The 27,912-nt window shown below is 41.1% G+C and overlaps 1 protein-coding gene across 5 annotated transcripts in view; it reads left to right on the forward strand.

Moving 5' to 3' along the window:
* Positions 1-27,912, forward strand: part of LOC134351900 (katanin-interacting protein) — a 147,451-nt gene that overhangs the window by 98,454 nt on the left and 21,085 nt on the right. For 4 of the 5 annotated variants that reach the window (XM_063058784.1, XM_063058786.1, XM_063058785.1 and 1 more), the window contains 3 exons: positions 11,108-11,247; positions 13,801-13,902; positions 17,347-17,507. In XM_063058784.1, the coding sequence (XP_062914854.1) occupies positions 11,108-11,247; positions 13,801-13,902; positions 17,347-17,507 (403 nt within the window). The remainder of the gene's footprint in view (positions 1-11,107; positions 11,248-13,800; positions 13,903-17,346; positions 17,508-27,912) is intronic. The other variant, XR_010019289.1, reaches the window with a different exon arrangement.

Here is a 27,912-nt window from a genome sequence, read left to right on the forward strand (position 1 = left end):
AACTTACATGTGACAAATAAAAGTGATTTTCTAAAGCAAGTAATTTTGACAAGGCTATCAGGTTTGGATATGATCTTGTTTGCAGCACCGTCCACTTTCTTTTTGCCTCTGGGAGCGTTTAAGAATGCACTTTAACAATAAAGGATATATATAATATGATTTGTGTTGGCAATCATATGATAACTACATTTTGATATCTGCATTCAATGTGTATTTCTCTCGGGGCTTCTCAACATCATTAGCCATATTTTAATTAAAAGATGCAAGTTAGTTACTTTACCCCAAGCCTATTATGTGCTTAAACCCTGCAGATTCGTAAAACAGCTGTTAAGAGCTTCCCAGCCAAGGGAACCAGCTATGCCTGCCTTTTTGTTAGCTTTGTGGAACAATCCATGTTCCAAACCTATACTGGTATCTGTCCCCCACTTTTCCTTTGCTACATCAACGACTGCATTGGCACGCATGCTGAGCTCGTTGACTTCATTAACTTTGCCTCCAACTTTCACCCTGCCCTCAAGTCTACCTGGTCCATTTCCAACACCTCCCTGCCCTTTCTAGATCTTTCTGTCTCTATCTCTGGAGACAGCTTATTGACTGAAGTCTACTATAAGCCTATGAACTCTCACAGCTATCTGGACTATTCCTCTTCTCACCCTGTCCCTTTCAAAAATGCCATCCCCTTCTCGCAATTCTTCCGTCTCTGCCGCATCTGCTGTCAGGATGAAGCTTTTCATTCCAGGACGAAGGAGATGTCCTCCTTTTTTAAAGAAAGGGGTTTCCCTTCCTCCACCATCAACTCTGCTCTCAAACGCGTCTCTCCCATTTCATGCATGTCTGCTCTCACCCTATCCTCCCGCCACCCCACTAGGAATAGGGTTCCCCGGTCCTCACCTACCACCCCACCAGCCTCCTGGTCCAACATATAATTCTCCATAACTTCCGCTACCTCCAGCGGGATCCCACCACTAAGCACATCCTTCTCTCCCACCCTCCCGCTTTCCGTGACTACCTCGTCCATTCGTCCCGCCCCATCCCTTCCCACTGATCTCCCTCCCGGCACTGATCCTTGTAAGTGGAACAAGTGCTACACATGCCCCTACACTTCCTCCCTCACTACAATTCAAGGCCCCAGACAGCCCTTCCAGGTGAGGCGACACTTCACCTGTAAGTCGACTGGGGTGATATACTGCGTCCGGTGCTCCTGATGCGGCCTTCTATATATTGGCAAGACCCGGCGCAGACTGGGAGACCGTTTCACTGAACACCTATGCTCTGTCTGCCAGAGAAAGCAGGATCTCCCAGTGGCCACACATTTTAATTCCACGTCCCATTCCCATTCTGACATGTCTATCCACGGTCTCCTCTACTGTCAAGATGAAGCCACACTCAGGTTGGAAGAACAACGTCTTATATTCTGTCTGGGTAGCCTCCAACCTGATGGCATGAACATTGACTTCTCTAACTTCCGTTAAAGCTCCTCCTTCCCCTCATACCCCACCCGTTATTTATTTATTTTATATATATTTATTTATTTATTTATTTATTTACTTCTCTCTCTCTCTCTCTCTCTCTCTCTCTCTCTCTCTCTCTCTCTCTCTCCCCTTTTTCTCTCTCTGTCCCTCTCACTATACTCTGCCTATCCTCTGGGCTTCCCCCCTCCCCCTTTCTTTCTCCCTAGGCCTCCCATCCCATGATCCTCTCATATCTCTTTTGCCAATCACCTGTCCCGCTCTTGGCTCCATCCCTCCCCCTCCTGTCTTCTCCTATCATTTTGGATCTCCCCCTCCCCCTCCCACTTTCAAATCTCTTACTAGCTCTTCTTTCAGTTAGTCCTGACGAAGGGTCTCGGCCCAAAACGTCGACTGTACCTCTTCCTAGAGATGCTGCCTGGCCTGCTGTGTTTACCAGCAACCTTGATGTGTGTTGTTAAGAGCTTCCTGCTGTTTTGAATATGAAATATGCAGGAAAAGCAGCGTCAAGTGTAGCAGTGATGCCTTTCTTTCTGATACTCTAAATAACTTTAATCCATGCTTCAAGGTATGCAACACTAAGCCATCCACAACAGCTACTCCCCTTCCAGGTGAGCAGTCACTGTCTGTAACAGCAGCAGACGTGAGAAGGATTTTGGAGAGAGCCAACCCCAGTAAGGCTGCCAGTCCAGACAACATCTGGTGAAGCCCTCCCCACCATTGACCACACTCTCCACAGAGCGTTGTCACAAGAAAGCAGCATTCATCATCAGGTACCCCCTCCACCCAGTTCATGCTCTTGTCTCGCTGCTGCCATCCGGAAGAAGGTGCAGGAGTCTCAGGACTCACACCACCAGGATCAGAAACAGTTATTACCCCTCAACCATCAGGTTCCTGAACCAGAGGGAATAACTTCACTTGCCCCATCACTGAAATGTTCCCACAACCTATGGACTCACATTCAGGGACTTTTCATCTCATGTTCTTGATACTTGTTGCTTAGTTATTGATGAGTATTATTATTTTTTTTTGTATTGGCACAGTTTTGTTGTTTTTTGCACATTGGTTGTCCACGTTGATGAGATCTTTATTGATTCTATTATGGTTATTGGATTTATTGCGTATATTTGCAAGAAAGTGAATCTCCAAGACAGCTTAAAAAACAAGGGCACATATCAGAATATTATTTCTGGATTTCGGTTTGACATTTAATGCAATTGTCCCAGATCTCAGATCTTGGTAAACAAATTCCTACTCTTTGGTCTAAATACACCATGTGCAAATTAGCATTGGACTTCCTAACCAACAGACCTCGGACAGCCAGTCTGCACAACCACTCCTCCCTTCCCATCATCCTGAACCCCAGTGCCCCCAAAGGACAGTGTGCTGAGCCCATTGCTGTACGCTCTGCTCGCACATGACTGTATGACCAAACACCAGAGCAATGACATTGTCAAACTCGCCAATGACATGACCAACAATGATGAGACTACCTACAGAGAGGAGGTGAAAGAGTTCAAAGCCTGGCCAGTCAAATTACCTCTTCCTCATTGTCAACAAGACAAAGGAGATGGATATCGACTTTAGAAAAACCACACCACTCATACTGCCCTTCACATCTGTGGCACAGCAGTGGAAGCTGCAAGCAGTATCAAACTCCTGAGAGTAGACATCTCGCACAACTCTCATAGTCCTAGAACACATTCTACATAATCAGGAAAGCTCACCAAAGCCTCTACTTTCTGATGTGGCGGAAGAGAGCTGGACTATGCACATCAGTACTCATGACCATCTACAGATGCACAGTTGAGAGCATCCAAATATGCTGCATCACTGTGTGAGAAAGAAACTGCATTGTGGCAGACAGAAAAGGCTGTACAATAGGTAGTTAAAACTGCCCAACACATCACTGATGCCATCAAGAACATATCTGCAGAAAGACACCAGAAAAAGGCCAGTATTATCATGAAGGATGCCACCCACCCTGCAGATGGACTATTTGTCCCACTCTATCAGAGAAGAGAAATAGCAAATCAGATTTGATGGGCCAAGTGGCCAAATTCCACTCCTATGTTGTATGGTCTTACACTGCCTCGCTGCCAAGACCACTAGCCTCAAGATCATTTACTTCCCCCAAGCCATTAAGCTGATCAACACCTCCACCCATTAACTTGCTACACCACCCCCATCACCACTACATACACTTCAGGCATTCCTCTCCACAAGTCCTCAGTACTCTTCATCCACCACCCCCGCCCCCATGCACTGCCACACCTCTACCTACACTAATACAGTCACTGTGCTACTCTGTTTTGATCTGCCCTGCTGCTACCTAAAGAGTTCCCCTTGCCAAGCATTACTTTGTCACTTTGCCGTTGACTGTCAAAAGTCACCTTATGTACAGATACTCCTGCACCTAGCATCACTTTATGTACATAAACTCAATGTGTATAAGCTAATCTAATGTATATACAGCCATGCTCAAAAGTTACTTGTGTTTTATAGAGTTGCCTTTATATTTAATGTTTTTTATTGAGTTCTTTGTAGTAAATGTGATGTTTTTATGCTGCAATCATTTCATTCTCCTTTACACCAGAGTACAGAAAAATGACAATAAGCAATCTGAATCTTGAATTTAAAAATAATTGTGTTTACAGCAGTGATTGCTGACCTCTTACATGTACCTAAACGGTCATTTGCCTTCGTAGTTTTTAATGTGGTGATGTTATTTTTCCCCACCACAGCAACTAGTTAACACGGGGTACATTGGTTTTCATCTGAATTTCTCTCTAGGAAACGTAGTAAAATACCAGGTGGGTTGGGAGCATCAGAAACAATATATTATCAATTTCAGTGACACCACATAACCAGGGTGATCAGTAAACAGCAAATGTTGTCTATACCAGTAAAAACTCTGCCTGCTACATGCTGTAGTGCTTTGCTAGTTTTGATCATCAGGGATTCTGTGCAAGGTTCAAATCTTAACAAAACAGATTTATGTCTCGTGAGCTACACCCTGAAAATTCATTTGCCCTTTAGCAGACATATTGCAAAACTGATCTATGGAATAGTGTCCTAGATTATCTGAAGGGGAATGATACTTGCCACCACCTTGTGCAGTGGCTGTTTCATTTCAGCAACTATCGCTTATTTACAACGTGATCCTTGCATATTAGTTTCCTTGCATCTTTTGTCACTTCTTGGTACTCTCTTCTGTTTTGCTAAAGACTGCTTCAAGGTGCTAAAATGTCATTTGAGCCTTTCAAAATAATGTAGTCAATTTAGAGCGTTATTTTAATGATACCTACACCCTACATTTTTCTTGTTCAGTATGTAATTTTAAGCCTTGCTCCTTAATGTGCACTATTGATGCAAACAAAACTGTTCCAAAAACCGGAACTTGTTAGAAATAACTTCAACTCAAGCAGCATATTTGAAGAGGAAGAAATGATATTAGTGTTTTGGGTTGGTGAGATTTCAGTAGAATTGGTACATGTTAGAGTTCTAGCAAGTACTAGGTATGCAAAGAATGTGGGAAGGAAAGGAGGGAAGTCCTATAATGTGGTTGTAAGGCAAGAGGGACTTGAGTCTGCACTGGATTAATGTGGTTTGGCCTGTGAATGGATTGGTCACAACAGGAAGTAAAATGTTTGATTTAAATATGTTTAATAGTTTATTTTTAATCATTTCTCAATATTTGTGAAGATATTTATATGACAGTTTCCACAGCTGTTATGCCTGAGGTGGGGCTTTACTTACCTGACAAAATGGAACATATCAACTCTACTTGGAGGGAACCTGTGCTATGCTGGGCTTCATCAGTTAATCGAGAGCCAGTTTTCCAGTGGAAAACTGTGGCCCGGGACCAATTGAAAGAAAGAGCAGACTTTAAGAACATCTTCTGCTTCGTAGAAGATCCCCAACAAATGACAAAAGTTTTGTAATGTAGGTTATCTTGTACCATTAAATCATTTCTCATAATTATTTCCCACTTTACACTCTCTTTCAGAACATTAGTTTTCGACTTTTGCTCCTTTCATAGTTTAATGTCGAACTTGTTTTATGTTAAATTTATTCCAGCTCTAATGAGAAGTCAGCAGACTTAAATATTAACTTCCCAGCAGCCAACTATTTTAATTCCTATCCACATTACTATTCTGACATGCTGGTTCATGGCCTCTTGCCACGATGAGGCCTTTCTCAGGATGGAGAACAACACCTCATATTCTGTCTAGTAACATCCAAGCTGATGGCATGAACATTGATTTCTCCTTCAGTAAAGAAAAATTCCCCCCTCCCCACTTCCTCTATTCCCCATTCTAGCTTCTTACCTGTCACCTCCCCCCCGGTGCCCCTCTCCCATGGTCCGCTCTCCTCTCCTATCAGATTCCTTCTCCAACTCTATACCTTTCCCACTCACCAGGCTTCAGCTGTCATCTTCTAGCCTGTGCTTCTTCCTCTCCCCCACCTTTCTTATTCTGGCATCTTCTCCGTTCCTTTCCCGGTGAAGGGTCACGCCCCAAAATGTAAACTGTTTATTCATTCCATAGACGCTACCTAACCTGCTGAGCTCCTCTAGCATTTTGTGTGTGGTACTAATTCTGTCTTTCTTCTCACAGTTACATGACCTGATTATTTCCAGTATTTTTTTCATATTTTCAGCATCCACTGTAATTTGATTTTGGAGAACATTGAGCAGGAAATGAGCTGACCTGTTAAAATTAGTCATAAGTTAAAATAGGTCATGAAGTAAATTTCAAACATTAGTTTAAAATGATAAACTACAACGTACTAGAAAAACCAGTTAGGTTTAATCTATCAGTACTTTATTGGTTCATAAATCAATGTTTTAATCCTGACTATGTCTATTCTGCAACATTGTCGCCCAATGTAAGATGTGCGATTTCTTCTATGTGTGTTAACCCTCTATATTAGTCAGGATAACTATACACAACTATAATTATTTGTTAATAACTCCATAACATATACAACTGATTATATAATTGCTCTTTTCTGTAGTGATCATTGTACTGCTAGCAGCCACAATTCTTGGTCATATCTCTGGAAGAGCAGGGTGGAGCTGAAGAACATGGTAGAAATTCCAGCAAATGTCAGGATGAATCCTTCAAGCAGAAACCAACATTGATAAAGTAGAATGGATGTATTACTTCATGTAGGTTATTGATAAATAAGAGAATATCTTCCTTTTTGGTCACTCACAAGCAACAGTTCTGTGAGAGGAATTAATTCTTACTGTAGATAAATAGTTGTTATTTTTCCAATATTTGTTTGAATTTTCTAGCTTTTTGTACTTAAAATTGTATATTTTTAATTGAGTTCAGAGGATTGTGAAGCTTAAAAATTGAGACATTTTAATATTATTTTAATATCTCCCTGTCTGTGTATGTCTTGATGAATGATCATGGCCTGGAATGTCGACTGTTTATTTCCATAGATGATATCTGATCTGCTGAGTTCCTCCAGCATTTTGCGAGCATTGCTCTGGATTACCAGCATCTGCAGGATCTCTTGTGTAAATGAAAATATGGCAACTTTCATTGAAGTTGTTACATAATTATTTGAGACAGTAACTTGTGGACTTTACTTAGCATTTTAAGAAGTAAGCAGGGTCTGCCAGGACTTGTCTGAGGAGTGGGGGATGTCTCAGAGTGGCAGCAGAAGATTCTCAAGAGGGAAGGTGAGCAGCCAGACATTGTGGTGCATATTGGCACCAATGACTTGGGTAGAAAGGTCCTGCACAGTGAGTATAGGGAGTTAGAGAAAAAGCTGATGAGCAGGCCCTTTAAGGTGGTAATCCCTAGAATACTCCGAGTGCCACTGCTAGTCAGGCCAGAAATAGGATGATGGCACAGATGAATGAATGGCTGAGGAAGTGGAACAGGCGACAGGGCTTCAAGTTTCTGCATCATTGGGATCTCTTCTGCGGAAGGGCAGGTTATACCTGAATCTGAGGGGAACGAATATCCTTGTGTACAGGTTCTCTAGAGCTGTTGGAGAGTTAAAATTAAGTTGGCAGTGGGATGAGAATCAGACTGATGGAGCAGCTGGTATGCAAGTCAATGCAGTGTGTAGTGATACTGTGAGGATGAACAGGCAGATGATAGGCAAATTGCAGTCAGTGGGATGAGGTGAAGTATAACATGGGGGCAAAACCGGAAAGGATGATGCAAACAGGACTGAATGCGTTGTATTTGAATTCACTCAGTATACAGAATAAGGTAGATGATCTTGTAGTGCAGTTAGTGATTGGCAAGTATGACATGGGTGTCACTTGGGACGTGGCTGAAAGAAGATCGTAGTTGAGAGCTTAACATCCAAGGATACACCTTGTATGGGAAATACAGGCAGGTAGGAAGAGGGGATGTGGTGGCTCTGTTGGCAAAAGATAAAATCAAATCCTTGGAAAGAGATGATGTTGGATCTGAAGATGTAGAGACGTGCTGAGTAGAGTTAAAAAAACTGCAAAGGTAAAAAGATCCTGATGGGCATTATATACAGGCCCTCAAACAGTAGCCAGGATGTAGAATATAAATTTCAACAGGAAATAGAAAATACATGTAATATGGGCAATGTTATGATAGTCATGGGGGATTTCAATATGCAGGTAGATTGAGAAAATCAGGTTGGTGCTGCATCTCAAGAGAGGGAATTTTTAGAATGCTTACAAGATGACTTTTTAGAGCAGCTTATGATTGAGCCCACCAGGGAAAAGGCAATTCCAGATTGGCTGTTGTGTACTGAAACAGATTTGATTAGAGAGCTTAACAAAAAGGAACCCTTGGGAGGCAGTGATCATAATATGATAGAATTCATCTGGCAGTTTGAGAGGGAGAATATATAGTCAGATGTGTCACTATTACAGTGGAGTAAAGGCAATTACAGAGGCATAAGAGAGGAGCTGGGCAGAGTTCTTTGGAAAGGGACACCAGCAGGGATGACGGCAGAACAGCAATGGCTGAAGTTTCTGGGGGCAATTTGGAAGGTACAGGGTAGATATATCCCACAAACAAGTATTCTGAGAGGAGGATGAGACTACCATGGCTGACAAGGAATGTCAAAGCCAACGTAAAAGCAAAAGAGAAGGCATATAATACAGCAAAAATTAGAGGTTTAGGAAGCTTTCAAAAACTGACAGAAGGCAACTAAAATACCATAAGGAGAGTAAAGAGGAAATATGAAAGTAAACTGGCCAAAATATCCAAGAGCATATCAACAATTTTTTCATATAATTTCTTGTAGTAGTATTCAGCCCCAACCCTTTGTTCACATAAATGTGTATTAGAACCATGGATTTTGATCAATGTAACTGAGATTTGATCAATTTATTTGTGAATTGCGCGCTCTTTTTTCACAATTGAGCCCAAAAAAGGGGAAAATTGTAAAGCATGAAGAACTAAAAATTCAAAAATTGAAATATCAGCAGTTCAAAAGTATTCATCCCCCTTTGCTCAGAATCACCTCTTGAGCTATTAAAACCAGTAGTCTTTTTGGATAAGTCTATTAGCTTTGCACAGTATGATGGAGCAAGATTTGCCCATTCCCCCTTTCAAGATTGCTCAAGTTGCGCCAGGTTAGTTGGGGAGCAGCATTGGACACCAACCTTGAAGTCTTGCCAGAGATATTCGATCAGTTTAAGGTCAGGAGTCTGACTGGACCACTCAAGAACACTCGAGAATTTTCCTCATGTGAAGCCACTCCCATGGTTGTTCGGGCAGTGTGTTTTGGGTTGTCCTGCTGAAAGATGAACTTCCTCCCCAGTTTAAGATTTCTGGCAGAGGCTAGCGGGGTTTCTTTTATCCAGGACCTCTGTATTTAGCAGCATTCATCTTCCAATCAATCCTGACAAGATTTCGGGGCCCTGCTCCTGAAAAGCATCCCCATAGCATGATGCTACCTCCACTGTACTTTACAGTAGGGATGGTGTTACTTGGCTGATGTGCAGTGTTAGATTTGCGCCACATGTACTGCTTAGTGTCGAGACTAAAAGTTCCACTTTAGTCTTATCCAACCATAAGACCTTCCACATCGTTACAGTATCCTTTAAGGATGCTTTGCGAAGTCTTTGCAGGCAAGGATATACTTTTTTTTTAGCTAGGGCTCTTCCTTGCCACTCTTCCATAAATACCCTTTTTGTGCAAGGCCTTAGAGATTGTGAAGCCATGAACTTCATCTCCAATTGCAGCCACTGACTTCTGTGGCTCACTCAGAGTGAATGTTGGCGTCACAGTAGCCTCTCTTACAAGTTCCATTCTTTTGGGACTAAGTTTAGAGGGTCAGCCTGTGGGTGTGGTTTATAAATTTTTAGCACTTTTTCCATGGATGTACTGCACTGAGCTCCAAGGTACGTTCAGTGCCTTTGAGATGGTCTTGTACCCTTCCCCAGATTTGTGCTTCTCTATTATCATTTCCCTGACTTGTCTTGTATACTCTTTTATTTTAATTTTAGTTTGGTCTGTTGAAAATCTACCATACTGTTTTCTAAATGGGAGGAAATTCAAAAATCTGAGGTGCGAAAGGGATTTGGGAGCCCTTGTGCAGGATTCCCTGAAGGTTAACTTGCAGGTTGAATCAGTGGTAAGGAAGGCAAATGCAATGTTAGTATTCATTTCAAGAGGACTAGAGTATAAGAGCAAGGATGTAATACTGTGGCTTTATAAAGCATTGGTCAGACCACACTTGAAGTATTGTGAGCAGTTTTGGATCACTTATCTAAGAAAAGACATGCTGGCATTGGAGAGGGTCCAGAAAAGGTTTACGAGAATGATTCCAAGAACGAAAGGGTTATTATTTGTGGAGTGTTTGATGGCTGTGGGCCTGTACTCGCAATAGTTCTGAAGAATGAGGGGCAGGATATCATTGAAGCCTATTGAATATTAAAAGGCCTGGATGTGGAGAGGATGTTTCCTATAATTGGTGAGTCTAGGTCCAGAGGGCACAGTTTCAGGATAGAGGGACATCTGTTTAGAACTTTAGCCAGAAGGTGGTGAATCTGTGGAAATTATTGCCATGGACAGCTGTGGAGGTCAAGTCGCTGAGTATATTTAAAACAGAGGTTAATAGGTTCTTGGTTCATCAGAATGTCAAAAGTTATGGGGAGAAGGATGAAAAATGGGGTTGAGAGGGATAATGAATAAGCCATGATGGAAAGGCAGAGCAGACTGGATGGGCCAAACAGCCTAATTCTTTTCCTATGTCTAATGTTCTTATAATGAACTTGATTGTCAGCACTATATCACTCCTGTAGTATTTATCAGCAATGGTTTCATATTTTTGAGATCCTTAATCAAAATATTAATGAATTTTAAAGAAGAAGAAAAGAATGACTTGCATTTATATAGTGCATTTCATAACTTTGGCATACTCAGAGAAGCTTTATAGCTAACGAAGTATTTTCTTTTGAATAGTAATCACAGTATATTAAATGTATTTGCACAAATTATATTCACAAAACATGGCACCAGCACTTTTAGAACTGACATTTTCATGTTCAAATTTAAACAACCCACATCCCTGTCATCTATTACAGTATGACATAACTAGTTGTATTTACTTTGTTATTGCTGAATTGTGTCTTTTGTTCAAGTGATTTTTTAAAATCCTTAAAGAGCTAATTTCAGATATTGCTGCTTTTCCGGACAGTGTGAATGTTTTAGAAAGTGTCTCAGGAGATGTCAGAACCCCAGACAAACTAATTGATGGAGTAAATGACACCAATGATGGCAGGCACATGTGGTTAGCCCCTATTCTTCCTAATTTGGTAAGGAATAAGGTAGTTGTCAAATGAATGATTTTATCTCGAAGATGTACTCTGCTATTTGCAAAAATCAAACTGCTGGAAAAGATTCAATGATCAAGCAGCATCTATGGGGGAAGGAGGTTGTTGATGTTTGGGGTTAAAACCCTGCAGTAGGACTTAGAGTGGAGAGGACAAATTACGTATAAAGAAGAGTGGGAGAGGGATGACACGGGCCAGTCTCACCTCTGATCCCTGCTCTTTATGCCGGCTATCTTCACTGTTAGTCCTGATTTAGGGTCTCAACCTGAAACATCAACAATTCCTTCCTTCCACCCCCACTCCTCCCTACAGATGCTGCTTGACCCATAGTGTTCCTTCTGCAGTTTTATTTTGCTCTAGATTCCAAATTGCCCTTTATCTCTATACTTTGCTATTAACTGTGTGACCCTGTTTTAAAAAAATTGCTATTTTATAATCTCATGTCATAATGATCTGAGACTTGTTAAAATAAATACTTGCAACACTCTATTATTCATGTGTAATGTTACTGCAAAGCCAGGCAGGGGACAAAGACAATTAAGTGTAGAAATGCACATTCATTTCACTGTTGACTGTGCAGAAAACACCACTTGTTGATTCCTTCACCGTTGAAATGCATTTGAGCTACATAAACTTGAAAGCTTGTATGAAAGGCATAAACTAAAGTCTGTTTCGAGTGCAAACTCCGTTAACAAAATTGGGCTGGGTTATGTTGACGGCTAGCGAGTTGTTCTGTAGTTAAACAGAGACTAGCAGCAGAGTGTTAGTGCATCTGGGCACACGTCTCCATGCTGCAGTGCACCTGTACGTCTCCCTGTCTGTCCCTGAACTCAATGTTGAATTGCACTGACCTGAAGAGAACACTTAGTATCTGACTCTGAAGCTTTACACCAGTGATAGTTGGAGTATTGAGTTAGGTGAAGCTGGAATGATAACTGGAACATAAGCTATTGGTTTTAATTGAGGAGGTAGGTGGTTTATCCTTTAAATCTAAATATTTGTTGAGATAATCTAACATCAATTGTTTTTGTGTATTTATTATTCAATATATTTTTAATTGTTCCTAAATGTCTCTGATCATGGATCTTTGGGAATAGAGTAAAGAAGTTTGATAGCATGAGGCAACTCTGGCAGTGGAGGCTTTTGGACCAAGAATACTAAAGGTCTCATCGTGTTTCTGAAGTAGAAAAACTGCAGACAGACAATCAAATAAATGTGGAGAGTTAGATGGTTGGAAGAGAGGTCATATGGAATCAGGCCATAAAAAATTTGAAGAGGATCTCAATGCTTTTAAACTTAATTTGGAGATTGTCTGTTCCACTACTTTCCTGGTCAGATTACTTCAACCGACAAATATGACATCATTTAGATTGCTACGTCCTTAATTGCACCAAACCCTCTTGTTCCTGTTATCTCATGTTTACATAATGTCTTGATTTTAAAATTCTCATCATTATCTTCAAACCCTTGCTCTTTCTAAGTACTTCTAAACTTTTTTCTTCCTACATATTCAGCTATTGATGCACAAGAATATGGAATTTCATTTCCAACTTACTTTGCCTTCTAGAGTCATAGAAAACTACAGCACAGAAACAGGCCCTTTGGCCCATCTAGTCCATGCCAAACCATTTGAACTGCCTACTCCAATCAACTTGCATCACAACCCTCTGAGTGAAGAAGTTTCCCATCATGATCCCATTAAACTTTTCACCTTTCACCCTTAGCTCATGACCTCCCGTTGTAGTCCAACACAACCTCAGTGGAAACAGCCTGCTTGCATTTAGCCTGTCTATAACCCTCATAACTTTGCATACCTCCATCAAGTCACCCCTCGATCTTCTACATTCCAAGGTATAAAGTCCTAATCTATTCAATCTTTCCTTAGAAATCAGGTCTTCCATGGCAACATCCTTGTAAATATTTTCTTCAACCTTATTTGCATCTACTTTTCATTCCCCTTTTTCAAACCTTTCTCTTTGATCTACATTTTGGTCATTGCCCGTAGTCTCCTCCTTTGTTTCAGTGTAAAATTCTGTTTGATGAAGCTCACATGGAGTACCATAAGTTTCTTTTGCTCTGTTCAAGACCTATAAATTAGCACATGTTGCTTTGAACAGCTGGTTATCCTTTGTATCCTTGCTACTACTGTAAATGGGTATCACCTTGTCCATAACCAAAAAACATCACCAATTGGCTGACTGTATCTGAAAAGTTGAGGTGAAAAATGCCTAATGTTGTTATGTTGCTCCTCACACTCAGTGTCTCTGATCAGTCAGCTTATTATGGGTGTTACACAGAGGAAAAATAAAACCTTTGCTGGAGAAGGCATTTGGATAGATGGGAGAGAAATAAAGTGGTTTTGCTGAGTTAATCAATGAAATACTTGCGGAGAATGATATAGTGAACTTATTGAATAACAGATAAAGCATCTCTAAAGCATGGCTTTCTAATCACTATAATGCATAATAATATATTTTAAATTCCGTAAGATGTTTTGAATTTATAATACATTATTAGTTGATCTTTCTGTTTCAGGTGAATCAGGTCTACATAATCTTTGATCGCCCAATGGTTGTATCAATGATTAAGCTCTGGAATTATTCAAAAACCCCTCAAAGAGGAGTAAAAGAGTTTGGGGTAGGTTACCTTATTTTTAACCAAATTAATATACATGAACTTGATATTTTTAATGCTCATTTATAGGAATGCCCAATTTATTTCTGAGGAATGGACAAGAGAATTATTTCTGAGGAATATTGTGCATTGCCTAATATTGTCAATAGTGCTATTGAGGTGAACTTAAACTATTTTTGCCAGGGTTAGGAGATAAGCCACAAGGTAGTTTTGTAGAGGTAAACAATGGAATATAGGCAGAGAGTGCGGTGAAACCTGTGAACATCTCAAAAATCAATGCCTTATATGGCTTTTTTGCTCATTGGATTGTAAAACTACCATAGAGTTGTACGGCACAGAACACGCCCTTCAGTTTGACTTGTACACGTCAGCTGAATTACCTGTCTACATTAATCCCATTTTCCTATATTTGACCCATATCCTTCTTCTGTCCCTATCCATAGATCTGTCCAAATACTCTTTAAATGTTGCAGTTGTCTTCTTCTCTATCAGCTCCTCTACCAATTTGTTCCATATACCCACCACCCTCTGTGTGGAAAAAGCTTGCCCTTCAGATTTCATTTCGATATTTCCCCTCTCTTGTTAAACCTATGTCCTTCATTTGTAGACTCCTCTATCCTTGGGGGGTGGGGGGAAGACTGTGAACCTCTTTCTACCTATCTATGTCCCTTATGTATTTATAAACCTTAATAATATTACTTCTCAGTCTCCTTTCCTTCAAGAAAAACGATCCCAGCCCATCCAGTCTCTCATTAAAACTTAAGCCTATTAGTCTTAACAATGTGGGCCGAAGGGCCTGTAATATGCTGTAAATTTCAATGTTCTAATATCCTTGTGGAATCAGAGAGGTCTTTGGCTATTGTTTGTTATTGTGTTTGGGCATCAAAATCAAAATGAGTCTTGTTTCCTTACATGAGATATTTGCCCTACAGTTTAAAGATGGTATTATACCCAAGGGTGAAGCTTGTAAAATTGACAGAAATGGTAGATAATGGGGCATATTTTGGAATTTGTCAAGAAATTGATATATTCAAGATAGAATAAAATGATAAATTGGCAAGAAATATAAAAGCAAGTTGGAATAACTTAATATAGGCATGTTAAAAGGAAAAGACTAGCGAAGGTGGATGTCAGTCCTTTAGAGGCAGAGGCTTGTAACTGGAAATATGGAAATTTGAGGAAATTAAGCAACCACTCTGTGTTTGTTCTTGTAGAAAAGTCCAAAATAATTGCCAAAGGCACTAAAATAATTAAGTGTCTAGTGAAAATGAAGGAAATAAATGAGTTTTTAGCCAAGTACTGGATGATATTTCTAAAGGATCCAACCGTCTACATACCAGGGTTTTGAAAGAGATGGCTATAGAGATAATGAATTCTTATAAATTTTTATAGATTTTCGGAATTTTTCCTGTGGACTTATGAAAGGAAAGTCACATTTAACTAAACTGATTACTTTGAAGATATGACCAGATGAAAATATAAAAATGAACCAGAGGAGTGGGGCATTTGATTTTTTCAGAGGGTTTCAATAGGGTCCCAAGCAGGAAGTTTGTCAATGAGGCTAGCACAGAGCTGCTATAATATACTGTTATTAGTTGAAAATTTGGTTAATGGATTGAAAACAAAGAATTTTACTCAATTTGGCAGACTTAGACTGGTAGGGTACTGCAGGAACTGGTGCTTGGACACCAGCTATTCCATTCTAGGAATCTGAGGGTTCATGTTTGCTCATGATACCATCGATTGTAAGATTTAGGAGCAGAATTAGGCCATTCAGTCCATCGAGTCTACTCCACCATTCAATCTTTGCTAATATTTTCAACCCATTTTCCCACCTCTCCATAATCTTCATCTTCTTTACTAATTAAGAACCGATTAAACCCTGTCTTAAATACATCCCATGACTTAGTTTCCACAGCCCCTTGTGGCAACAAATTTCAGAAGATTCACCAACCCCTGGCTGAAGAAATTCCTCTTCTCTCCAGTTTTAAAGGGGCGTCCCTTTATTCTGAGGCTGTGCCCATGTACACTAGGCTCTCCTACTAATGGAAATATCCTCTCCGTATCCACTCTATCCAGACGTTTCAGTACCTGGTAGTTTCAGTGAGATTCTCTCCCCTCATCCTTCTTACACTCCATTAAGTAAAGGCTCAGAGGCTTCAAACACTCCTCATGTGTTAAACCTTTCATTGATGTCAGTACAAAACTAGGTGGGATCATAAGAAGGGAGGAGGATGCAAGGAGGCTTCAAATAGACATTAATAAGCTAAATGGCCAAGAACATTGCAGATGTAATATAAATTGGAAATGTGAATCTATGTGGACAAAACAGAAAAATGCAGATATTTGAAATGGTGAGAAATAAAGTAGTCTTTATTTGTGTCTCTTGTGTTTTTATAAATCATTAGTTATAAAGAATCATTTAACCACATCATTTTAGGAACCTGCAAATAATTGACCTCCTTCAAGGGAAATGTATACGCACATTTTAAGTGGGTTACTGTTGACATCAGAATTGGAAAATCTGGGCCAAGAATTTAGGTCTATCTGGTAATTAATGTGGACATCTTCATGGCCTAGATCTTACTGAAAAATGCCAGCAACATCCCTGTGACAAGAACTTCGGGATTGTTTATGAACACAGTCCCAAATTCCTGATAGATGTCCGCAGGAGGCTTTGCTGTCTGACCTCTTATCTCCTATTGTACATAAGCAGAATTCAGATTTCTTGCAATAATCCAGAACTCTGCCCTTTGAAGCTGTGCATCTTAAACCTGGTGAAAGAGCAGTGACTGCATTTGCTTAAAGGACAAGTGCATCTAAGAAAGGCTTAAGTATTAGGTCTTTTACAACTAAGTTAATCACATTTCTTAAATATGTTTACTGTTTTGATTCTTTGTTTATATTTAATAATTTGTTTTAAAAACTGTAATATCCTGATCAGTGCTTTTTTTTGTAATAAATTACTGGTGACATTCAGAAGCTCAATGTTTCTGATAGTTTTGACAGCACACCAAACGGAGGGCATAGATTAAATTGCTGACAGTATAACATCAATGATTTTGTGGGCAGGATTTGTTATGGATGAGTTTTGTATCTGGAAACTGATTACTGGTTTGTTACATATAGATCTGCACAAGAGTTGGCTTAACAGTTGGGTGAATGATTCGTGTAGATGTCTAACTGTTGCCCAAAAATCCCATGTCACTCATGTACCCAAATATGCAGATATGTGTATAAACAGATAACTTCATTACCTATGAACCATAACTGTATTCTAGTCAAAGTTAAGTTTATTGTCATATGCACAAATACATGTATGCACAGGTGGAACAAAAAACTTAGCTACAGCAGCATCACAGCCACATAGCAATATATACTAATAAGTACAAAACTTTGTGCTGTGTTATAGTGCTACATTTACAGGATATTTTATTTGTTTTGTAGCTGCTTGTTGATGATTTATTAGTCTACAATGGGATTCTGGATATGGTGAGTCAGGTGGCCCGCGGTATCCTTCCAACCTGTGAGCCTGTTATTCCATATCATACCATTCTTTTCACCCATGATGAGAAGATTGCACAGAGAGAGAGAAATACAGTCATAAGGTACAGTAAATTTATCATGGAGAAAGTCTAATTCCCTAATTTACAAATTTCAACCTATATTTTTTCTACATTGAAATGATTCCACATTCTTGCATTCTCAACCTAGGGAGCATGAATTTGAGGTTAGAGAATGATGGGGTAGTGTCAGTTCTTCCACCCACATTACAATTAAATTAAGGTTGCTTCTGAGACTTTTGAATCATCTCAGATTTATCTTTTATCTAAATGGAATGGTGTTTTTGATCATTAGAAATTTCAACTATAATTTGACAGATTATAAGATTGATAAAAGCTGACTCTTTCCCAAATTTTGCGCAATTCTTGCCCTGAAGAGTTGTTTACAAGAATCTGTGTATATTTAGTGGAAGAAAGAATATCTGTGTTTAAATTGTCTGATTATAGTTAACTCGATTTCTGATATAAATCTTTTAGTCTTGTTTGGTTTCTATTGATGTACTGAGTTTTTTTTTCTGCAACAGTATGCATTTGTTTACCAAACAGACTGCTGGAGGAAATCAGTGGGTCAGGCTGCATCTGTGGAGAGAAATGGAGAGTCGACATTTTGAGTCGAGACCCTTCATCGGGCATATAAAATCAAGTGTAGATAAGCAATTCTCATCCCTTGGTGTGATACTGAATTACAAGATTTGGACATATTTCTTTGTGCTGATAAATGGGTCATGAAGGAGTATTTTTCTTGGATCCCTCCATTATATTCAGGTCAATTCTGGTATGGGCTAAAGTGAGGTCAAAACTGACATTCTTCAGCTTATCCATCCCTTGCTGTTGAGCTCTATCCATTTTTGACAGCTCCCGCTGAAGTAGGTTATATTCTAATCTGAGACCTGTTAGTAATAATATTGGTTTGCGTAGCAACAAGCTGCCTCTGGATCAGGCAGCATCCCACAGAGAGAAATGGAGAGTCAACAGTTTGGGTTGAAACCCTTCTTTTCAGTCCAGATGAGGTGGGGGGGTGGTCTTGACCCAAATGATCCACTGTCCATTTCCCTTCACAGATGTTGTCTGACCTGCTGTGTTCCCCCAGTTTTTGTTTGTTGCTCCAGATCCCAGTACCTGCAGTGTTTTCTGTCTACATCAATTTACACAATACCATTTGTTAACTAAGAGAATTGAATTTCCCTAAACAGCCATTGCTAAATTGAAATCATTCTTGCAACTGAAGGGAGGCATTGTAGCAGACTTTCAAAATAAAGTTGAACAATAAGGTTAATGGTTCTTCTATATTTCCTGAAAGACAAATATTGCCCAAGACACCACAACAATAGGATATGCTGCAAGGTGCCCCACTGTGCCAGAAGAGGGGTACCTTGTAGCATATCCTAAGTTGCTGCCCAAAGGCGTTGGGGGAATGGCGATACCGCTGGTGCCATGACCAAGTCCTAAGGTCTATGGTGGACGCAATCAGCACAGTGATTCAAAACAGCAATCAGCACGCTCCCAAACTGTCCATCACCTTAATAGAGCGGGGAACAAGGCTCAACATCGGCCTAGCTCCTCGGGAGGGCTTCTTGCCACTGCACGAGACTGGCAGCTCTAAGTCGACCTAGGGAGGCAGCTCAAGTTCCCAGGGAACATCACGGCCACTCTGCTCCGCCCAGACATGGTGTTAATATCGGAGTCTACAAAGCAAGTGGTCCTGCTGGAACTTACTGTCCTCTGGGCAGACAGGATTAAGGAGGCCAACAAGCGCAAGAGGGCAAGATACACAGATCTTGTTGCAGGATGCTGGAGCAATGGCTGGAGAGCTCGCTGTGAGCCAGTCGAAGTTGGGTGCCAGGGCTTTGCTGGCCATTCATTACAGCGGACTCTAAAACTCCTTGGAGTTAAAGGACTGCAGTGCAGAAGAGCCACCAAGAACATTCTGGAAGCTGCTGAAAAGGCCTCGTGGTGGCTGTGCATCCGGAGGGGGGATCCATGGATTCGTGCGCCACTTGGACACAAGTCAGGGAGTGATCACCCCCGGCTGGGTCGCCCGGTCGAAGTTGTCTGATGATTAAAGACCCGAAACACCCTATGACCCCGGGTTCATCACTGAAGATGTGTCCAAGTAGCACCAGAAGGTGTATTCTATAACTGTTTTCCAAATAGATCTATATAGGAATTCGTGTGAAAGAACGGCATGTTCCCACAACCAGTGGACTCACTGTCAAGAACTCTTCATCTCATGTTCTTGATATTTATCGCTTAAGTATTTATTATTCTTATTTCTTTCATTTTGTATTTGTACAGTTTGTTGTCTTCAGCTGAACGCTCAAGTTGGCTAGTCTTTCATTGATTCTTTTATGGTTATTGTTCTATCTAATTATTGAGTATGCCCACTAGAAAATGAATCTCAGAGTTGTATATGGTGAGATATATGTATTTTGATAATTAATTTACTTTGAATTTTATCTCTTAAGAATCTTGTTCCAAAAGATGTCACCTCCAGAGCAAAGTAGCGCCCCCTTGAAATGCCAGCCTAGACTACTGTATGTGTTCTAGCATGAGTGAATTTTAAAAGTTTGTCTGTGTAGGCTTGACTGTAAGGCTTTGATTTCTTTCGCATCTTTCCTGAGTTAGGAATGTCCTAAACATTCTCTTGTCCTTAAAATAATTTGATGTTTGTCAGTTTCAATAGAAGAGATGTGGGTAATAAATTGTGGTAACAACACCCCACAGAGAACAGTGAAGGGTTGAAGGTTCAGTTTTCCAATGCACTCAGAAACCTCATTACTCTTTAAGTTATATAAGGGAGTCTTTATTTGTCTATTTAAAGGACAAGATGGTTCCCAGTTTAACACCTAATCTGTTAAATAACTTCTCCAACCATAGTTGTCTGAAATAATGGCCTAAAAGTTGTCACAGTAATGGGATTTGAACTCAGCCACCTGATTTTGAGGAACAATGTGTCTTTTGTTCTTGGGAGATGCCATTGGTATATTCACAGCAAAGAGGTTAATTCACTTGGTGACTGAAAGTGTCGACCATTCTATTTACCAAGAGAGTTCTCCTCCATGATCCTGACTGCAGTTTACATACCACCATTGGCTGACTGTCACTTGAGATACTGCATGCTGCTGTCACCAAACAAGAAGCAGTCTTTCCTGATGCATTTCAAATCACAGCTGGGGACTTCAACAGACTTTTCAGAGGAAGCCTACCCAATTACCATCAGCATATAGCCTGTAGTACCAGAGGTTCCAACACACTAGACCACTGCTATAAGGAATGCCCACCATTACATCACAAACAAGAGAAAATCTGCAGATGCTAGAAATCTGAGCAACATGCACAAAATGCTGGAGGAACATTTTGTGTGTGTTGTCTACCATTACATGCTCAGATCACATTTTGGGATATCTGATCACTTGGCCGTCCTTCTCCTACCTGCAGAAGCTAAAGAGCAAGGCTACAGAGTTGAGGACAACAAAGAGATGGTCATGGGCGGCAGAGGAGTGGCTATGGGATTGCTTTGAGTCAGTGGACTCGGTTGTATTCTGAGTAAATAGATCTGAATAAATACACCATTGTTGTCACGGACTTACTAAAACAGTCGTAGCCGAGTGTGTCCCCACAAAATCATTCAGTGTCTTCACCAACCAGAAGCCCTGGATCAGCCATAAAATCTGCAATCTGCTAAGGGCCAGATCAGAGGCAGATGTCCATCTGCGATCTCCGGAAGACCATCTCACAGGTGAAGTGACAATTCTGGACTAAACCTGAATCAATGAAGGTTGCTTGACAGCTGTGGCAGGGCTTGAATACTATATCACCAACTGACAGGCGACAACAGGGCTTTGCTTCCAGATGAGCTCAATGCCTCTATGCTTGTTTTGACTGCTGAAACATGGAGAAATCTTCACAAACTCCCACAGCCCGTGATGATCCTGTGATTTCAGTTTTTAAGGCCAATGTGAGAAGAGGGTGAACTCACAGAAAGTATCTGGCCCAGGTGGTCTAGCTGGCCGAGTAGTAAAGACCTGTGCTGATCAAGTGGCTGGAGTGTTCACCAATATCTTTAACCCCTCACTTGATGGTCTGAGGTACCCACTTGTTCCAAGCAAATTTCAATTATACCGATGCCCAAGAAGAATGTGGTAACCTGCCTCGATGGCTATCACCCAGTAGCACTTACATCCATTATGATGAAGTGCTTTGAGAGGTTGGTGATAAAACACATCAACTTCTACCTGAGAAGTGACTTGGATCCACTCCAATTTGCCTATCAGGACAACAGGTTCACAGCAGATGTCATATCCTTGGTTCTTCACTCAACCCGGAAACATTTGAGCAGCAAAACTGCATATATCTGGATGTTCTTTACCGATTACAACTCAGCATTCAATGCTATCATCTCCTCAAAACTAATCAATAAGCTTCAAGACTTTGGCCTCAAAACCTCCTTGTGCAATTAGATCCTTGATTTCCTCACTTGTAGACATCAGTCATTTCGAATTGGCAACAACATCTCCACAGTCACCATCAGCCCAGGTGCATCACACAGCTAGTGCTTAGTCCCCTGTTCTACTCACTTTACACTTATGGCTGTGTGGCTAAACAGAGCTACAATGCCATATTTAAGATTGCTAACAACACCACTTTTGTTGGCGGAATCGAAAGTGGGGAGAAATCATCATATGGGAGGGAAACTGGCTGTGTGGTGCCACAACAATAACTCTCGCTCAGTATCAGCAAGGCTAAGGAGCTGATAGTTGACTTCAGTCGGAGGAAGCCAGAGGTCCATGATCCAGGGAATCTGAGGTGGAGCGGATCAAAAACTTAAATTCTCCAGTGTCATTATTTCAGAAGATCTGTCCTGGGCAAGTCCATTCCGAGGAAAGCAGCACAGGGCCTCTCAAAAGTCAAAGTCTGTCCCGAACCTTTGTGGCCCTTCAGGTGCTTATGCTGGTTTCTGTGGTGTGTGAAGCGACTGAGAGTACGAGACTCCCCCTCACCGGATAGGACGCCAGTCTATCGCGAGGGCCTCTACTTCATTAGAAACTTGCAAAGATTTGGCATGACATCTAAAATTTTGACAAACTTCTATAGATGTGTGGTGGAGAGTATGTTGACTGGTTGTATCACATCCTGGTATGGAAACACCAATGTCCTTGAACGGAAGATCCTACAAAAAGTAGTGGATGTGGGTCCAGTCCATCAGAGGCAAAGCCCCCCCCCCCACATGGAGTGCTGTTGCAGGAGAGCAGCACCTATCATCAAAGACCCCCACAACATAGGGACTTACTTTCAAGGACTCTTCATCTCATGTTCTCAATATTTGTTGCTTATTTATTTATTATTATTATTCCTTTTTTGCACAATTTGTTGTCTTTTGTGCATTGTTTTTTCTTTGTCCGCCCTGTTGGGTGCGGTCTTTCATTGATTCTATTATGGTTCTTGGATTTACTGAGTACGCCTGCAAGAAAATGAACCTCTGGGTTGTATAATTGCTGACATGTATGTAATTTGATAACACTGATAGCATTGAGCTTAAATTTAAAGAAGGTCGCTGAGCAGCAGTTGTCAGCAGAGGTGAAATTAACAGCTGCAAGAAATGGGGGTTGGCAGGGTCATGTAATCTAACACCAGCAGTTTTTCTATAGTTTCCATGGAGAGCCTGGGATGAAGTGACAACAATGTAGGTCACATAGCTGCTGGAGACTAGCTTGTGACCATAGTGCTGGCAGTAGATTGGACCAGCAGGTGACACAAGGTGGGATATATCTACTGGAACACATTCACATCATTTGTGTATTTCATTTACCCTTCCTCATTTTGCCAGCTTTGATAACACACTGAGAAGTAAATATGTTTACAAAAATTAATTACTATGTCTGAAAAATTATGGTTTAAAGCCATTCAGTTCCTTGCACCAACGCCCTAAGTAAGCATGGACAGAGCTGTCATGTGGGTGGAGCCAAAACAGGGCTGGCCCATAAACGTCGGTTAGGGTGTGGCCCCTATTTATTTTTTAAATGTCATATACCTTTCTCATTCCTAACTACTCAGTCAAACATCACTGTGTGATCTTGCCAGTTACCATCTATTCCCGCTGGGCACCACCACCCATCCGTTTTATTAATCCCTCTCATTCCCTAAATCCATCTAAAGGCTCTTATAGGTTTTAGCCTTCTCGAGTTGACATAAAGCCTCTGACTGTCATTGCAGGATTCCCATCAATAGGAATATTAGCTTAGCAATTAAACGCTCAAGAACAATCATCAGCTTCTACCCCCATTCACAGTGATTTCCTGACCTTGCAACAGCCCTTCCATTGTGCAGTGACAGGCAGAAACGTGATTGGTGAGATTCAAATAGAACAAGAAAAATACAGACAACACACATCAAAGTTGCTGGTGAACGCAGCAGGCCAGGCAGCATCTCTAGGTAGAGGTACTGTCGACGTTTCAGGCTGAGACCTTTCGTCAGGACTAACTAAAGGAAGAGTTAGAAAGAGATTTGAAAGTGGGAGGGGGAGGGTGGAGATCCAAAATGATAGGAGAAGACAGGAGGGGGAGGGATGGAGCCAAGAGCTGGACAGGTGATAGGCAAAAGGGGATATGAGAGGATCATGGGACAGGAGGCCCAGGGAGAAAGCCAAGTGGGGGGGGACCCAGAGGATGGGCGAGGGGTATAGTCAGAGGGACAGAGGGAGAAAAAGGAGAGTGAGAGAAAGAATGTGTGTATAAAAATAAATAACGGATGGGGTACGAGGGGGAGGTGGGGCATTAACGTAAGTTAGAGAAGTCGATGTTCATGCCATCAGGTTGGAGGCTACCCAGATGGATTATAAGGTGTTGTTCCTCCAACCTGAGTGTGGCTTCATCTTTACAGTAGAGGAGGCCGTGGATAGACATGTCAGAATAGGAATGGGATGTGGAATTAAAATGTGTGGCCACAGGGAGATCCTGCTTTCTCTGGCGGACAGAGCGTATGTGTTCAGCAAAGCGGTCTCCCAGTCTGCGTCGGGTCTTGCCAATATATAGAAGGCCACATCGGGAGCACCGGATGCAGTATATCACCCCAGCCGACTCACAGGTGAAGTGTCACCTCAGCTGGAAGGACTGTCTGGGGCCCTGAATGGTGGTGAGGGAGGAAGTGTAAGGGCATGTGTGGCACTTGTTCCGCTTACAAGGATAAGTGCCAGGAGGGAGATCGGTGGGGAGGGATGGCAGGGGACGAATGGACAAGGGAGTCGAGTAGGGAGCGATCCCAGCTGTTATTTATTTTTATACACACATTCTTTCTCTCACTCTCCTTTTTCTCCCTCTGTCCCTCTGACTATATCCCTTGCCCATCCTCTGGTTACCCCCCCCCCTTGTCTTTCTCCCCAGACCTCCTGTCCCATGATCCTCTCATATCCCCTTTGCCAATCACCTGTCCAGCTCTTGGCGCCATCCCTCCCTCTCCTGTCTTCTCCTATCATTTTGGATCTCCCCCTCCCCCTCCCACTTTCTAATCTCTTACTAACTCTTCCTTCAGTTAGTCCTGACGAAGGGTCTCGGCCTGAAACGTCGACTGTACCTCTTCCTAGAGATGCTGCCTGGCCTGCTGCGTTCACCAGCAACTTTGATGTGTGTTGCTTGAATTTCCAGCATCTGCAGAATTCCTGTTGTTTGCATTAAGAAAAATACAGAGATGTATGCCAGAGGTATTCTCTAGTCCCTATTTGTCTTGTTATTTTGAAAGCCAATTGCAAACATATAGAGTTACAAACATTCAAGATCACGGCCACATTACATACACCAATTCTTCTATGAGGTGTGCCGTAGATAATTGGGCTTGCATGTATTCCAGATTTTTTGATTACGGTATCTTATGCGGACTGCATGCAAAACATGTACATTCAGCCCAAATGGCATTGCAAGCAAGGTGAGAAAAAACAGAGCAGCGCTTACTTCTGGAGAGAGCAGATTAGAAGTGATGGAGCCAGTAGTTTGCAACAATAGAGGGATCCAAGATGACTTTTTTGGATGACTGTGTTGTAAGCAGAATGGTAATTGATTAGAGGGCAGCAGTTATAATGTCAATCTGCAAGTTAACTGGAAATTGGATGGTTAGCACTTCTGCAAAAATGGCATCAAAAAGTGAGAAGGTTAATCTCATATAATCTAGGACATTGTGCATTGAAAGATGCTGAGGATTTTGTGTTACTGGAGAAGGAAGTAAATATTTCTAACTTTGATAGTAAACAGTTGTTGCTGAGATTTGAGGTGTCATTCAGAGGACTCTGATTGGAGGGTCCAGCTTCATGTATGTTTCATGAACAATTTCTTAGCTGTCAATGCAGGTTTGTGGAAGTGTAAAAGAAGCGATGAAAAACAAGTTTTGATTTATGCTTTATTGGGAAGTGGGTGTAAATGCAAGGCCAGCATTTAGTGCCCATCACTGGCTGTTATTGAGAGGGTGTTGCTGAGTCAGCACCTTGAGCTGCTGAGGTTCTTCTGGTGAAATTACTTCCACATAGAGCGTTCCGAGATTTAGATCAATGACAAAGGGCAGTGATATATTTGATAAATTACTGTTTGCCTGTGTGCTTTAAATGGAAAAGCTGTTGTGCCTTGCAACATAACTAGAATGTTCTATGAAATATCTGTGAAGAGTACGTTGGGCCATGACCTTGTTGTGCTTGATTTTCAGTTTGTTTTTATTGAAAATTTTAAGTCTGGTTTGGCATGAACTGCTGTGAAGCAATCTTTCTATAAACTTAATCTTCAAACAAAATTTTGTTAAAAGTCTTTTATTTTAGTTTAGTGACTTCAGTAATTTTTGACATATTGCCAAATTCTGTAAGAGTTTGTCTTCACAGGGAACAAAGAGCTCTTGTGAGTAGGTAGAGGTTATTATATGATAATTTGATTTAAGAAAAGAGTCATTTTATTCATAGTGTTATTTCATGAAGTGGTGACAGCTTAAACAAAATAAATTTTGATTTAATTAAAGGCCACAGAACTTCAGGATGTGATGAAGGTAGGGCAGTGGGTGTTGTCTATATGAACTCAAGTAAGATCTTTAGCAAAGTCCCACATGGCAGGCTGGTCTGGAAAGAATGGTCACATGGGATTTAGGGGGAAGCCAGTGAAGTAGATTCAGAATTGGCTTGATAATAGGATGCAGAGGTTGATGGTTGAAGATCAGTTCTCTGATTGGAGGCCTGTGACTAGTCAGATACCCCACAGGTCAGGACCTCTTGTTATTCACTCATTATGTAAATGACTTGGATATGAATATACAGGGAAAATTAGTAAATTAGGTCGTTTTGTCAAAAGTGAAGGAGGTTACATTGAATTGAAAAGAGATCTTAATCAGTTAGGAGATGGGCTGAAAAATAGCAAATGAATTTCAACCTAGCTAAGTGTGAGGTGGTACATTTTGGACAGTCGGACCAGGGTAGGATTTGTACAGAGAATGGCAGGGCACTGACAAATGTTATGGAACAGAGGGACATGGGAGTACAAAAGTGCTCAGTTCACTAAAAGCAGTCACACAAGTAAACAGGGTGGTGAAGAAGGTGTTTATAGTATGTTGGGCTTCATCAGTTAGGGCGTTGAATGTAGGTATAGGAACTGGCTTAGATAACTCCATTTATCACTGCTCTGAACTGATTCCACGACCTACAGATCCACTTTCAAGGGCTTTTCCAACACGTTTTCACTATTATTTTTATTTGCAGTATGTCTTCTTTTGCACATTAGTTGTTTGTCAGTTTTTGTTTTCGTATAAACGAGAAAATCTGTAAATCAAACCATCTGCACGTGTAGTTTTTTTGTTATAGTCTATTGTATTTCTTTTCTCCTGTAAATGCCTGCAAGAAAATGAAACTCAAGGCCATATATGGAAACTTGTGTAGTTTGATAATAAATTTAGTTTGAAATTTTAAACTTTGAGCTTTGAGTTTGTTGCAGTCATATAAGTTGCACTTGGAGCATTGTCTACAGTTTTGGTCACCCTGCCGTAGGAAAGATTTCGTCAAGTTGGAGAGGGTACGGAAGCGATTTGTGAGAATGCTGCCTGGACTAGTGGGCCTGAGTTACAGCTATAGGGAGAAGTTAGCCACACTGGATCTTTATTCCCTCGAGTGCAGGAGACTGAGGGGTGACCTCACAGAAGTTTATAAAATCATGAGGGGTATAGACAAGGTGGATGGTTATAGTCTTTTCTGCGAGGTAGGGAAGTCCAAAACGAGGGGGTACAAGATATGAGAAGAGAGATTTAGAAGAGACCTGCCAGGGTCCGGGATATTTCTAATCGTGTCCAAGATATCCTGAAGTGGGAGGGTGAGGAGCCAGAGGTCGTGGTACATATAGGTACCAATGACATAGGTAGGAAAAGGGAAGAGGTCCTGAAAGGAGAGTACAGGGAGTTAGGAAGGGAGTTGAGGAAAAGGACCGCAAAGGTAGTAATC

Source organism: Mobula hypostoma, chromosome 9 (assembly GCF_963921235.1).
Source record: "Mobula hypostoma chromosome 9, sMobHyp1.1, whole genome shotgun sequence".
NCBI classification, from domain to species: domain Eukaryota; kingdom Metazoa; phylum Chordata; class Chondrichthyes; order Myliobatiformes; family Myliobatidae; genus Mobula; species Mobula hypostoma.